Raw genomic sequence first — 13,934 nt, 5'->3', positions numbered from 1 at the left:
TCAAACATTTGTGCTACGTTTATGCTGGTTTGTGCAGCAGAAATTGTTTGTGCCGCTATTGTTTTTAAGATATTAATGAAAGTTTCCAGAGGTCATCAGAGGTCAACCAGTTCCCCCACATTGCCCAAACCAAACAAAACTGGTGCCGAACAATTCTGCTACATTTGTGCTGGTTTTTGCTGCTCAAATTTTTGTTTGAATTTGAATTTGAGTTTGAGTTTGAATGCTCAAAATTGTTTTGAATAAATGAACAAAAAAATTAAAGGTCAAAAGTTCAACCAGCCCCCCCACATTTACGGAATCAAACAAAACTGGTGTCAAACGTTTGTGCTACGTTTGTGCTGGTTTGTGCAGCAAACATTTTCGTTTGTGCCGCTAAGGTATGTTTACATCGGTTAAAGGTGTTTAGGATGAACTGGCAAAAAACAAATCTAGTGACACTTCCCTGGTTTGATCACCAGGGGGAGCTAACAAACACATTGGGGCTCATTTACTAAGGGCTCCGCGGCCGCACTTTCGTCAGGTTTCCCGACTTTTTCCGTTTTGCGCCAAATTCTGCGGGGATTTTGCCGCAATCGTGCCAGCTTTCACGCGACAGAAATCAGGGGTCGTGGCCGTCGGAAAACCCGATGGATTCAGAAAAAACGCGGAATTTAAAAAACCAAGAGTGTTGCAAAATCAAGCACTTACATGCACCGGGGAGAAGATGGTGAACTCCAGCGGACCACAGCGCAGCAGTGACACCTGCAGGAAGTTGGACGCACAAGCTTACTGAATCTCCAGAAGACCTGAATCCTCGTTGGAGAGCGCACCGCTGGATCTCGACAGGACCGGGTAAGTAAATGTGCCCTGTTGTACTTTGGAAGAAATGAACTCTGATGACCTCTGGAAAAAAGTATGAATATATTAAAAACGATAGTGGCCCAAACAAAGATTTTTGCTGCATAAACAAGCACAAACGTAGCACTAATGTTTGACACCAGTTTTGTTTGATTTGAACAAGGTGAGGGGGCCAACTTCAATCAGGTCCCGTTGGGTGGGAGCAGACGGGATGTGAATAAATTAAAAGACGGCGATGCCGAGAGGCTGTCAGTTGATGTCGACCTGAGCTCCTCTGGCTAATTTACATATTTTTTAAAAACTTTTTTCCTGTTAATGTTGCTCTTCCTGCTTTTACTACGAACAGTTCCAGGAATGGCATCACCTGCTGAGCCTGTAAGTGCTGCCATCTACCATCAGTCAAACTCTTTAAACATGTCTCACTTCTTCATCTATATTTAATAAAAAGTAGTAATAGCAGTAACCTTATTTTCATCACAGACAAGTTAAACAGGAATAAAATGGAAGAGAAAATCTACAAAACGCCATCATTAGATTCACTTCTGACCATAGATGATGTCACAGCTCATAGATATTCAGCTTCAGCCTATTGCTGTCTATGGCTTTCTGACTGCTGTAAAGCAAACGACTAAATGCTGTTAACTGTAGTGCCATCAATATGGCAACCCCCATAATCATGGATAGCTATCAATATTATACAGAATATCCCCAGAAATCAATACGAAAATGAAAATTGCACTTTGTGAATAGACAGACCAGGGGCATAACTACAGTGGTAGCACAGTGGGGCCCACACTGTCAAGGGGGCCCCATCATCCAACCTGACAATAAAGAATAAAGGATATGCACCATTATATATATGCTGTACGATTGTATATGGCACTGTATGTGTGCATATGTGATGTGTATGTGTGTAAGAGTGTATAAATGTGTGTATGAGCTGTATGTTTATGTATATAGGTATATAAATGTGTGTGTTTATATATGAGTGTAATATGCAAAATTTAAAACGGAAAGGGGGGCCCCATTCAGAAGTCTGCTATGGGGCCCTGTCTATCCTAGTTACGCCCCTGAGACAGACCCATGGAGTAATGTGTTGTTTTTTGGTTTTTGTCAGTAAGAAGAACTCGCAGCACATCTCAGATATGGAGCGTCCCCGGGCAGAGGTGATACACTTATAGAATTTGTTAAAAATGTTGTCATCCTATAGAGAAGAGAGTCTATAGTGTAATATATACAGTAATTAAGACATCAGGTTATCCTAGCCTTGTGTAATAGACTTATCTTCCCAGTAAGGAGGTTCACCTCTAGGGTCATCCGTTCACTCGATTTGCACTTCTGCATTCCCTAATAAGAAAAATTCAATAACGATGATTACCATATACTTTGAACAATCCAGTTTTAATAGTATAACATTTAACATCATTACTTACCATAATCTCCAGGAACTGCTCTAGACATACTTGGCGTTGTGCTAGGGATTGTGGTCGCTCAATATAATGAGCAGACTAATGTATTTATAGAGTAGCGCTCAAAGCAAGATGTCTCCTTTTTCCCATAATAGGCAGATAAAATTGTGTCCCTGTGATCTATGCAGAAAGATCTGATTAGATGTCCATGTAAATGAGGTGGGGTCTCATAGAGAGTGGCGGCTCGTAGCATTATGAGTAACACGGGGTCACAATTAGTTATGGTGTGTCACACATATTTATGCTAGGTGCCTGGAAAAATAGGTGGAAAAAAATCTTACAAATGGATATAATATGGGAAATCATGTTTAAAGCACAGAATTTTTTTTTATTGCTGACTATTCTGAATAATATCATTAAACAAATGCATCTGGAAGACTTATGCTAAATGATACATTAGTTTAAAGTTTAGGCTATTTTTGAGCTAAGTAAAATTATGGTGAAATGGGGTCTGCAAGTAACGAGGAAATTAAACTGTTCTTGATGTTCCCCACTCCATCTCTACTTCTGTAGAGCTGCTTCTGCTCCCATCAAACTCCACTAGCTTTGTTTACAGGGCCGCTACTAGGAAGTTTGGGGCCCCTGACTGGAAAATTTTGTGGGCCCCCACCCCCAAGAATGATAATACGTCCCTGTGTTCAGGAGGAATGGTTTTCATTGACCTGGAGCCCATTCCCCTCCTTGAGGCCCCCTGAACACAGTCCCACTAAACCCCCCCAATGGCTGCCCTGTTTCTTTATCCCGACACCACAGCGAACACAAGAGGAGGCGACTCAATCAGTGGTTGATCTAGGTCACCCCAACAACCACTGATTGGGTGAGCAGTCGCACCCGGGCCCAAGAGGTTGGAAAAGTGACACCATAAGGGTCCCCTAAACCTCTTGGGCCCGGGTGCAACCGCAACCTCTGCACCCCCTCAAGTTACGCCCCTGGTAACACTCATACCCTATCCACAGAAATTCCAATGCAAAACCTTGCACTGTGCTCCATTCTCTTTGATTGGATTTCCAGCATGGCTCGCAGGATGAGTCAATGCTGAAGTCTAAAGCAGACCGAGGAAGCAAAAGGTGACTTGTGCACAATGTTCTGCCAATCACAAGGGATCTGAGATCCCCACGCACCAAAAGAATAATTCCCTGTGCTGGGGCTTGGGGACAAATGTTATAAATAAAAAAAATCCACCTTTAAAAAGAATCATTTATTATCTCCATCACCTCCAACTCTTTACAACCTGTAATGAGTTCTGCTGCACTAATTCTATTGGAAATTTCTCTCTAGCCCCCATCATTCCCAAGTAATGATTGTCATCATTGTCATAGCTATACTGTCAGATGGGAGGAGCCAGGCTTTCTATTCCAACCCAGGAACGCCCATCTGGCAGTAGAGAGCCCAATAACATATAAAATACTGAAAATATTCTAATGCTTATTAGAGCAAAAATCATCAACTATCTACTCATGGTTACTGTGTTTCTTTTCTACATTAGGCTCTTTTTGACTTTAAGGGGAACGCAATCCAAGAACTGAGCTTTAAGTGTGGAGATCTCATATATCTGTTAAGCCGAGTCAACAAGAACTGGTTGGAGGTAAGAAAGAGATGTGGGTTATAAATAGAGATGAGCAAACACACTCGTTCGAGCTTGATGCTCGTTCGAGCATTAGCGTACTTGTAACTGCTCGTTGCTCGGACGAATACTTCGCCAGCTCGAGAAAATGGCATCTCCCGCCGTTTTGATTTTTGGCGGCCAGAAACAGAGCCAATCACAAGCCAGGATCCTCTGCACTCCACCCAGCATGACGTGGTACCCTTACACGTCGATAGCAGTGGTTGGCTGGCCTGATCAGGTGACCCTGGAATAGACTAGCCCCTGCCCGCGCTGCTCGCATCATTCTCTGTCTGGATGCCGTTAGGGAGAGAGCTGCTGCTGCTGCAGGGATAGCGATAGGCTGTTATATTAGCTTACTGTTAGGCAGGAGTGAGTCTACAAGAACCCAACAGCCCTTGTTAGGGCTAGAATAGCGTTATATATATTTTTTTTTTGTTTGCTGGTGGCTGGCCTTGCTGGCACTAGTAGTGCAGCTAGTACCATATTGTGACGAATTTGCAATGAGACTTGCGACCGTTATATTTAGCTCTTAGTGACACACATATACATCTCAAATACCTAAGTGGGACAATTTATTAGGGGTTTGATTGAATTAGGCACAGTCTGACGATTTTTTTTTTTTTTCAAAACTTAAAGTGACTTAAAATCCAGTTGTGTGCTGTCAGTGTAGGTTAGAAACTAGGCATACAAGACCACAACCGCCTTTCTTAGGGCTACAATAGCCGGGCACACCACTACTCCTTCCCCTGTGTCACCTGCTGCCTCTGCTAGTCAGCCCGCTGCCCAGGACCCCGGCCCCAACACCTCCCATGCAAAAACCACACCTCCGCCTCCACAGCATCCACCAATGTCTCCATGTGCAGCGTTCAGCTCTCCATACCCCAGACGCTGGAGCGCAAGAGGAAGTACAGTGCAACCCACCCACACACCCAAGCCCTCAACGTCCACATGGACGTCCTCAGTCTCCAAACTACTTAGCCTGGAGATGCTGCCCTATAGGCTGGTAGAGACCGAGCCCTTTTGCAACCTCATGGCGGCGGCCGCCCCTCGGTATTCGGTCCCCAGCCGCCACTACTTTTCCCGATGTGCCGTCCCAGCCCTGCACCAGCACGTGTCAGACAACATCATCCGTGCCCTGACCAACGCCGTTTCTGACAAGGTCCACCCGACCACGGACACGTGGACGAGTGCTGCCGGGCAGGGCCACTATATATCGCTGGCGGCACAGCGACCGAGTGGAGGCTGGGACCGAGTCTGACCCTGGGGCTGGTCATATACTGCCGACGCCGAGGATTGCGGGGCCTACCTCGGTCCAGGTCTCTCAGGCCTACTATGCCTCCTCCTCCTCCCACCCCTCCTCCACCTCCTCCTCCGAATTAACATCCGTGGGCATGGCACCATCAGTCGGTAGCTCTAGGCACAGCAGCAGTGCCATCGCTAAGCGACAGCAGGCGGTGCTCAAACTGCTGAGCCTAGGCGATAAAAGGCACACCGCCCAAGAGCTATTACAGGGCATCACGGTGCAGACTGATCTGTGGTTGGCACCGCTGAACCTGAAGCCAGGCATGGTTGTGTGTGACAACGGCCGTAACCTGGTGGCGGCTCTGCAACTCGGCAGACTGACACATGTGCCATGCCTGGCCCATGTGTTAAATCTCAAGACATACCCCAATCTGTCTGATTTGCTCACGAAGGTGCGCCACATCTGTGAGCATTTCAGGAAGTCCAGCACAGATGCTGCCACTCTCAGGGCAGCGCAGCGCCGCCTCCAACTGCCTGCTCACCGACTGTTGTGCGACGTGCCCACAAGGTGGAATTCAACATTAACCATGTTATCCAGAGTTTACCAGCAGCGCAGAGCGATTGTAGACTGCCAGATGTCAACTTCCACCAGAACTGGTAGTCAGGTCAGTCAGCTTCCTCTAGTCTAGAATGAGGAGTGGACGTGGATGTCTGATATCTGTCAGGTGCTGAGTAACTTTGAGGAGTCAACACAGATGGTCAGTGGCGATGCCGCCATCATCAGCCTCACCATCCCGCTGCTTGGCCTGTTGAAAAACTCTCTGGTCAGCATGAAGTCGGAAGCTTTGCGCTCGTCACAAGAGACGCACCCTCAGGTCTGTTTCTCAGCGCATATCAGAGGAGGTGGAGGAGGATGAGGAGGAAGAGGAGGAGAATGTTGGTGAGACAGAAGAGGGGAGCATTGCTCAGTCCTTCACTGTTCAGCGTGTATGGGCAGAAGAAGAGGAGTTGGAGGAGGAGGAAATGGACAGTCAGGCCAGTGAGGGGAGTGAATTCTTGCGCGTTAGGACTCTGGTGCATATGGCAGATTTCATGCTAGGCTGCCTATCCCGTGACCCTCGCGTTCAAAGAATTTATTCCAGCACCGATTACTGCGTATCCACTCTCCTGGACCCACGGTACAAGCAAAATCTTTCCACTCTCATCCCTGGAGAGGAAAGGAGTGTGAGAGTGCATGAATACCAGCAGGCCCTGGTGCACAAGCTGAAACAGTATTTCCCTTCTGACAGCGCTAGCGGCAGAGGGCGTACTTCTGCAGGACAAGTAGCGAGGGAGAGTAGGCGAGCAGGCAGCTTGTCCAGCACTGGCAGGGGTACGCTTTACAAGGCCTTTGCCAGTTTTATGTCACCCCAGCAAGACACTGTCACCTGTCCCCAGTCTCGGCAGAGTAGGGCTGATCTTTACAGAAAGATGGTGAGGGAGTACGTAGCTGACCATACCATCGTCCTAAATGATCACACAGCTCCCTACAACTACTGGGTTTCAAAGCTGGACATGTGTCACGAACTGGCGCTGTACGCCTTGGAGGTTCTTGCCTGCCCTGCCGCTAGCGTGTTGTCTGAGCGGGTTTTCAGCTGGTGGCATCATCACCGATAAGCGTGCACGCCTGTCGACTGACAGCGCTGACAGGCTGACACTTATCAAGATGAATAAAGCCTGGATTTCTCAGGATTTCCATTCTCCACCAGGTGAAATAAGCTCAACCTGAATAATGTATGCACGCCTCCTCCTCATTTTCCTCCTTCTCCTCCTCTTTGTACACTAAAGCAGAGGAAACTGGCTTTTTTTTTGCCAGGGCCAACTGGCTCTAGCTATAGTACTCTATGTATTTAATTTTTCTGCGGGGCCACCTACCTGGTCCTCTGGTTTGAAAACGTTTTTGGACTGCCACATACAAGCACTATCCAAATTTAATTGTCTCCATAGCAGCCTCCACACGTCATCATTATAGCTGCCTCCACACGTTGTCTCCATTGCTAACTCCACACATCATCTCCATAGCTGCCTCCCAAAGTCATCCATATAGCTGCCTCCATACATCGTCCCCTAACGAGCTGTGTCAGGCAGAATTTTGGGTTGTTTTCATGGCTTCCACATCAAACTTGTTAACTTTGTCGCCACCCTGCTGTGTTATCCACAAAATATACTGGCAAACTTTTATCATTTACTGATATTATTTCAGCGCTTCTTGCGCATCTGTTTATATTTCCCTCACCCGCCATAACCAAAACTTATAAGAACAGTACTACACTTGATCTTATCCAAAAGGTTCTTAGAAGTGCTGTTTGTAGCCCCCGTCTGCTTTGAAAATGATAATTTTTTCAAAGTAAATGCTTCTGGCCCCCAGGCCCATTTTGGGTGGGGAGGAGCCAAGAGACAGGGGCTTGGACAGGCGAAAGCTCGCCTGGCAGCGGACCGCCAGCTCAAAAATGTCTCCATGCGCAACTTTCAACTGTCTATACCCCAGACGCTGGAGCGCGAGAGGATAAACAGCACATCATCCCCTTCGCAAACAAATTTTGGGTTGTTTTCATGGCTTCCACATCAAACTTGTTTGTCGCCACCCTGCTGTGTTATCCACAAAATATACTGGGTGGGGAGGAGCCGAGAGACAGGGGCTTGGAAAGGCGAAAGCTCGTCTGGCATTGAACTGCCAGCTCCATCCCAAGATTAGGCAGCCTCAGAGGCATCCTTGCATGCTGCCCCTGCTGTTTCCTGTCCATTTTGCCTCCATGATCCTCCACAGCGTCCACCAATGTCTCCATGCGCAACTTTCAACTCTCTATACCCCAGACGCTGGAGCGCGAGAGGAAGTACAGTGCAACCCACCCACACACCCAAGCCCTCAACGTCCACATGGACGTCCTCAGTCTCCAAACTACTTAGCCTGGAGATGCTGCCCTATAGGCTGGTAGAGACCGAGCCCTTTTGCAACCTTATCAAACGAGCTGTGTCAGGCAGAATTTTCAGGTGTTTCACCAGATACATAATGGAACTCGGCCCATCTGTCGCCGCCATGCTGGAGACCTGAAGTTTCAATCATAGCAGCGCAATATGCATGCCCCATACTGTCACTCTTAATCATGGAAATCGTCTCCATGGCTGCCTCCACATGTCGTCCCCTTATCAAACGAGATGTGTCAGGCTCATTTTTCGGGTGTTTCACCAGATACGTTATGGAACTTGGTCACTATGTCGCCACCATGCTGTGTTATCGACTAAATATACCGTCAACCTTTTGTTCAAATAGAAAATCGTTTCAACACTTCTTGCTCACCTCCTTTGGTTCCTCTCTGCCGCCTTAACCAGGCAAAATACTGATACATACAGTGCTACACGCTATCCTCGCCAAAAGGAATTTTTTAAATTGGTTTGAAGCCTGAGTCCATTTGGGGTATGTCGCCATGCCACTCTCTAGCCTGCCGCTGCTGCCGCTGCCTCTGCATGCCGTCCCCTATAGTGTCAGGGTCAATTATTGGATGTTTTAGATGCTATCTAGCTTCATTCTGTCACTCTGTCATGGCCATGCTGTTGCCCATAATTTTGGCATAATGGTGCGATTAAGCAGCCTCAGAGGCATCCATGCATGCTGCCCCTGCTGTTTCCTGTCCATTTCTGTGGTGTTTCCATCCTTTTCTGAGGTTCCCAGGTTTTTGGCCAAGCTTCCCTGTGCAGACCCTTGGTCCCCTTGAAAAATGCTCGAGTCTCCCATTGACTTCAATGGGGTTTGTTATTCGAGATGAGCACTCGAGCATCAGGAAAAGTTCGTCTCGAATAACGAGCACCCAAGCATTTTACTGCTCGCTCATCTCTAGTTATAAATCATAATCATTGCTATAGATGTGTTTGCAGTAGTAATGCATCAAGCAGCCCAGAGAAGGTAGGAGAAGGTAGGCAGCACTCACCTCCTCCTCCTCTCCCTGCACTGCCGTATGCCTGCCGTGCCACGGCAGTGTGAATCCAGCCTTACTCTGAGTAACTCAACATAGACTGCTCTACCATTATAACAGTTGGTTTTAGTGATGGTGAAAAACTACTCCCACTTTCCGGACACAGCCAATAAGGATGTCGTACCCATGTATCCAAATCTCAATAAGCCTGTATTAATAATAAACAGCCACAAAATTACAACATAGGAACAAAATAACATTTTCATGGGGCTTAAAAGTCACCTTTAGCCATGGAGTGTGGGGCCATTACAACATGACACTTTCCACAAATTATTTTAAAATAAAATCAGTGATCTCACAGTACAGGGATAATATACAGTTATATTACAGTACAGGGGAAATACACACAGTAATGTACATGACAGGGATAATACAAACAGTGATGTGATGTGCTCCAATGATGTCACATTACAGTACAGGTCACCAAAGCCACTTACATTGAACTAGTGTCCTAAATTTAGTATATCCCCCGACACAAAGGAATCTGTACAATCACTTATAACCTATTAGTTTAGGCGAAGTCAATTGTTACTGACCTCCTATGCTAGAACTTACAAAATTTCTTATAGGGGCACATTTACTAAAAGTCCGAGGACCGCGATTCTGTCGGGTTTCGGAATTTTTCTGTTTTGTGCTGTTTTAGCGCACGTAAATGGACTGTCATGCGACACAAACGGCTTGCATGCGACACAAATCAGGGGGTGGGCCGTCGGACAACTTGACTGATTCGGTCAAACCGTGGAATAAAAAAATCAAATTGTGTCGCAAGATCAGCACTCACATGCACCGGGAAGAAGATGGTGAACTCCGGCGGACCTCGGCGGGGAAGCGGCACGTGCAGGAAATTGGACGCACGAGCTTAGTGAATCGCGGCAGCTCCGAACCCAGGTCAGACAACGCACCTCGGGGATCGCGACGGGACAGGTAAATGTGCCCCATAGTGTCTCTCCTCATCTCATTAACAGAAATAGATAGTTCCATAACTTATGCAACACATAGAGGGTCTCAACAAGGATTTTTTGCCTTATGATTCCCCCGATAGTAGCATCCAGGTTGTGATGGCATAGAAGGGGCCTTCCTTGACATTCATGAAGATCCTACTAAAACTGAATATTTGCTTCCCAGGGATCTACTACAGACGGAGTGGGAATATTTCCACAGTCCTTTGTGCGAATCATCAAAGATCTTCCTGTGGAAAGGTTTCCGGTCAGCTGGCTACGGTGTTATTTCCACGATTATAACATGTGCTCCATCAGGTATTTACCTATAGAGGGCGCTATTCTGTCACGGCGGTGAATCACCCACATGTTCACAATCTCCTGTGTTACAGAGATATCCCATTAGAAGAGGATGTGAAGCAACAGCCATCATACAATGAGCTGCTAGAGTTAATAAGGTAAAACTAAAGTTTCCGCTATAAAAAAAAAGTCGTTTATTAAACCGAGTAATAAAAGCAACCATTTAATCTTGTGTTATAGAGAATTGGCTGCATTAGGTTTATTGTGCGCGTTAATTGGTTGGTTTATTCAATGTGTACATTATTACTGGAAGGGGGCACTTCCCTTGGTTGCAGACGGGTCACGCTACTAATGGGCGGCATTTCTCAACAAGGCCGCAATATGCAGTAATGGTATTTTTAGCATGGAAGAAAATCAATAGCTGCTAAAGAAACTCAAATTCATTTTTGTTATACGGCTTAATTGTCAAAGTAACGCGAGCCATTTGCAGTATATTTTGCCATGATGCCAGCAACATTGCAGAAACATTCGGAGCAATGATCTCCAGGTTGTTTATTCAATGTATAGTTTTAATAAAGCGGAAAAGTGGTGGCAGAGGTACGACGGGGCATCAGCAAGGGGTGCAACACTCAGCTTGTTATTTTATTAAATTATGAGTTTTACATTGCTGGTGGGGGCCCCCTTATGAGTAAAGTGGTGGGGGCCCCAGGGCACACGCCCCTGGAGCCCTCCCTATAATCTGGTTCTGGCTTTACATACCATATAGAATGTAGAATGGCTGTTCATCTAATGCATTGATATGCATAGACTGCAAGAGCAAGAGACATTTTTTATGACAGTGTCTAAAGGTTAATATTATGGGCTTGTTGAGTTCCAATTTGGTGAAAATGTAAGGAATCACATCCCAACTTTATTCCCCAAAAAATAGTTAATAAAATGTTTTCAATAAATTATAGACACCCCAAAATAATTCTGTAGAAAAATTCAAGGGGGCAGATTTATCAAGTGTCTGAAAGTCAGAATATTTCTAGTTGCCCATGGCAACCAATCACAGCTCAGCTTTCATTTTACATGTGCTCATGAATATTTTAAAGGGGAGCTGTGATTAGTAGCTATGGGCAACTAGAAATATACTGACTTTCAGACAGCTTGATAAATCTTCCCCAATGTGTCTTGCAAAAACCATGCACTTTAGAAATAGAAAAATGGACCAATGAAATGCAATAACAAATTAAACAAAACTTGTATCCCTAAGACTAGCTTAATCCCCAATGTCTTTAAGGGATAAGGAATTTATACAAGTACAACACTGATCTGAGATATGACTGTGTGCATGAGATCGATTATTTGCACCAGATGTCTTTTTGCAGTGCTACTATATAGCTATTTTGGGAATTAATTTCTTAATTCTTTGCTGCTTAACAATTTCTTTTCCATCTCCAGAAATCAGTTCCCTGGCATTGACCTGGTTCTGAACGTGAAGGATGCAGATGGTGACCTGATTCGCCTGACGGACAACAGTGACATGGAACTTCTTGTTACAAAAGGAAAAAGAAAATCACAACTAGAGAACTTCTTCCCCTGGGAATTACACATCACACGCGTTGATGACCTGGATGAGTATAGGAATGGGGAATAAGGAGAAAATCAGCGGCTGGAGGTCTTAAAGAAATGAGAGTATATATAAAAATGTCCTAACATGTATTACAGAAAAGTGCACCTAAACATGTAATCCTCTAGGGCAGCGATGGCGAACCTTTTAGAGACCGAGTGCCCAAACTACAACCAAGACCCACTTATTTATCGCAAAGTGCCAACACAGAAATGTAATTAGTGATTTACACTCCCTGCTCTGTCACAGCTTTCATTGATACCAGCACCCTGAGGACACAAATAAAGCAGAAAATAGAAGAAATTTGGATGATCATTGTAGCTTTGCTCCAGGGTCCAATAAACAGGAAGAATTGTCAGTGCCAGAGCAGTAGCTACAATGATAATCCAGATCTGTCCACACCTTCCCACTCCTCCAGTAGTCCCAGGTAGCACTGTCACTTTATAATAGCTCTGTGCACAGCAAGTCCTGGGCTGTCTGGATCTGCAGGAATATACCTGAAGTCATTTCTGGTGATGGCTTGAGTGCCCACAGAAAGGGCTCTGAGTGCCACCTCTGGCAACCGTGCCATAGGTTAGCCACCACTGCTCTAGGCTAAGTCCAATGGAACCAGATTAGGAATAGTAAGGGGATTCCAATCAGGGCATTCAGATTTAATTAAATTCGTCTGACATACAATCACAAAATGGTTTAATTTAATTTTATGGACCGGTTATATTATTCTCCTAGTTCATTATTTAAAGTGAAGGTGAGAGGAAATTCTGCATGCTGCCGGAGCTGCCGAGAGGATGCTGATTTTGTGCATGTGGCCTGGTTTTGCTTGGCACAGGAGGGGAGGTTGGGGAAAGTGTAATATTAATATTAATATTTTTGTATGTAAAAATGAAACAATAATAGATTTGTACTGTATTTATATTTGCTGTTTTTGTGTGAAGATAATATCCCATAAATGTAGCCATGTTGTCCCTCTCATACAAGATTAATTTCTTGGATACGACCACTTCCTCAACCCGGCATCAGTGACCACACATGTGCTCGAGCACTCAGCATTCATTACCAGAGGACAGCTGAGGGACAAGTAGTAACTCCTAGAAATTTCAAATGCAAAAACAACTTCTTTCTTTGTACAATGACTACAGCAGCGGTGGTTGTGTCCAAGGAAATCTATCTCGTTTATAAAGGACAACATGGGGACATTTATGGGAAATTAGCTTCACACAAGTACATTTTATTTAAAAACATCCAATTGAAATAAGGTTTCTATATGGCAGATGCATTAAATCAGATATTAATGCCCAGATGGGAATACTCCTAATGTTCAAATCTAGGCTTTGTAATAATGTTATAAGGATCACTGAAACACCTAACCCTGACATTAATTAGGGACCATGTATCTTAAAGGGGATGTCCCAAGTCTATCCACAACTAGCTGATCAGTGAGGGTAAGACTACTGGGACTCCGATGATCACAAGAATGGGATCCCCAGCTCTCCAGACAACGGGGATCTTGCTCTCATGTGTGGAGTGTTTGCCTCCACCTTAACCCTTTTTCTCAGGTTTCATAGCCATGTCTATTTTTTGAATGTTTTTGAAAAATTGTAGACACATTTTTAAAAAACTGGAGGTTTTATAACACATGGTTGCTATACTGGATGCAAAAGATACTGCAGATACAAGTCTTGTTTGAGAGGTATATATGAGATGATGAGTAAAACCAACCCAAATTATGGACATACACAATCTAATAAACATGTATCCTCTCAGGAAAGTATCACAAATACATATTTGCTGGGATGAAGGGTGTGAATATATTCATGTGAAGTTAACGCTGAATTTTTTGTTTCATAGGGATATGTGTTAGAGAAAAATGATGTGTTACAGAGTCCTTATTTCACACAATAAATTGGTCATTACAGA

The 13,934-nt window shown here is 44.9% G+C and overlaps 1 protein-coding gene across 1 annotated transcript in view; it reads left to right on the top strand.

The window, feature by feature from the left end:
* NCF4 (neutrophil cytosolic factor 4) overlaps positions 1 to 13,934 on the top strand; it is a 36,135-nt gene extending 22,201 nt beyond the window's left edge. The window contains exons 7-11 of the mRNA XM_072127869.1: positions 1,958 to 2,006; positions 3,796 to 3,894; positions 10,293 to 10,423; positions 10,498 to 10,563; positions 11,849 to 13,934. Of these exons, the coding sequence (XP_071983970.1) occupies positions 1,958 to 2,006; positions 3,796 to 3,894; positions 10,293 to 10,423; positions 10,498 to 10,563; positions 11,849 to 12,044 (541 nt within the window). The 3' untranslated portion in view covers positions 12,045 to 13,934. The remainder of the gene's footprint in view (positions 1 to 1,957; positions 2,007 to 3,795; positions 3,895 to 10,292; positions 10,424 to 10,497; positions 10,564 to 11,848) is intronic.

This window comes from Engystomops pustulosus, chromosome 10 (assembly GCF_040894005.1).
Source record: "Engystomops pustulosus chromosome 10, aEngPut4.maternal, whole genome shotgun sequence".
In the NCBI taxonomy this organism is placed as follows: Eukaryota; Metazoa; Chordata; class Amphibia; order Anura; family Leptodactylidae; genus Engystomops; species Engystomops pustulosus.
The sequence above is the reverse complement of the archived record's forward strand: the minus strand, read 5'-3'. Positions and strand labels throughout refer to the sequence as shown.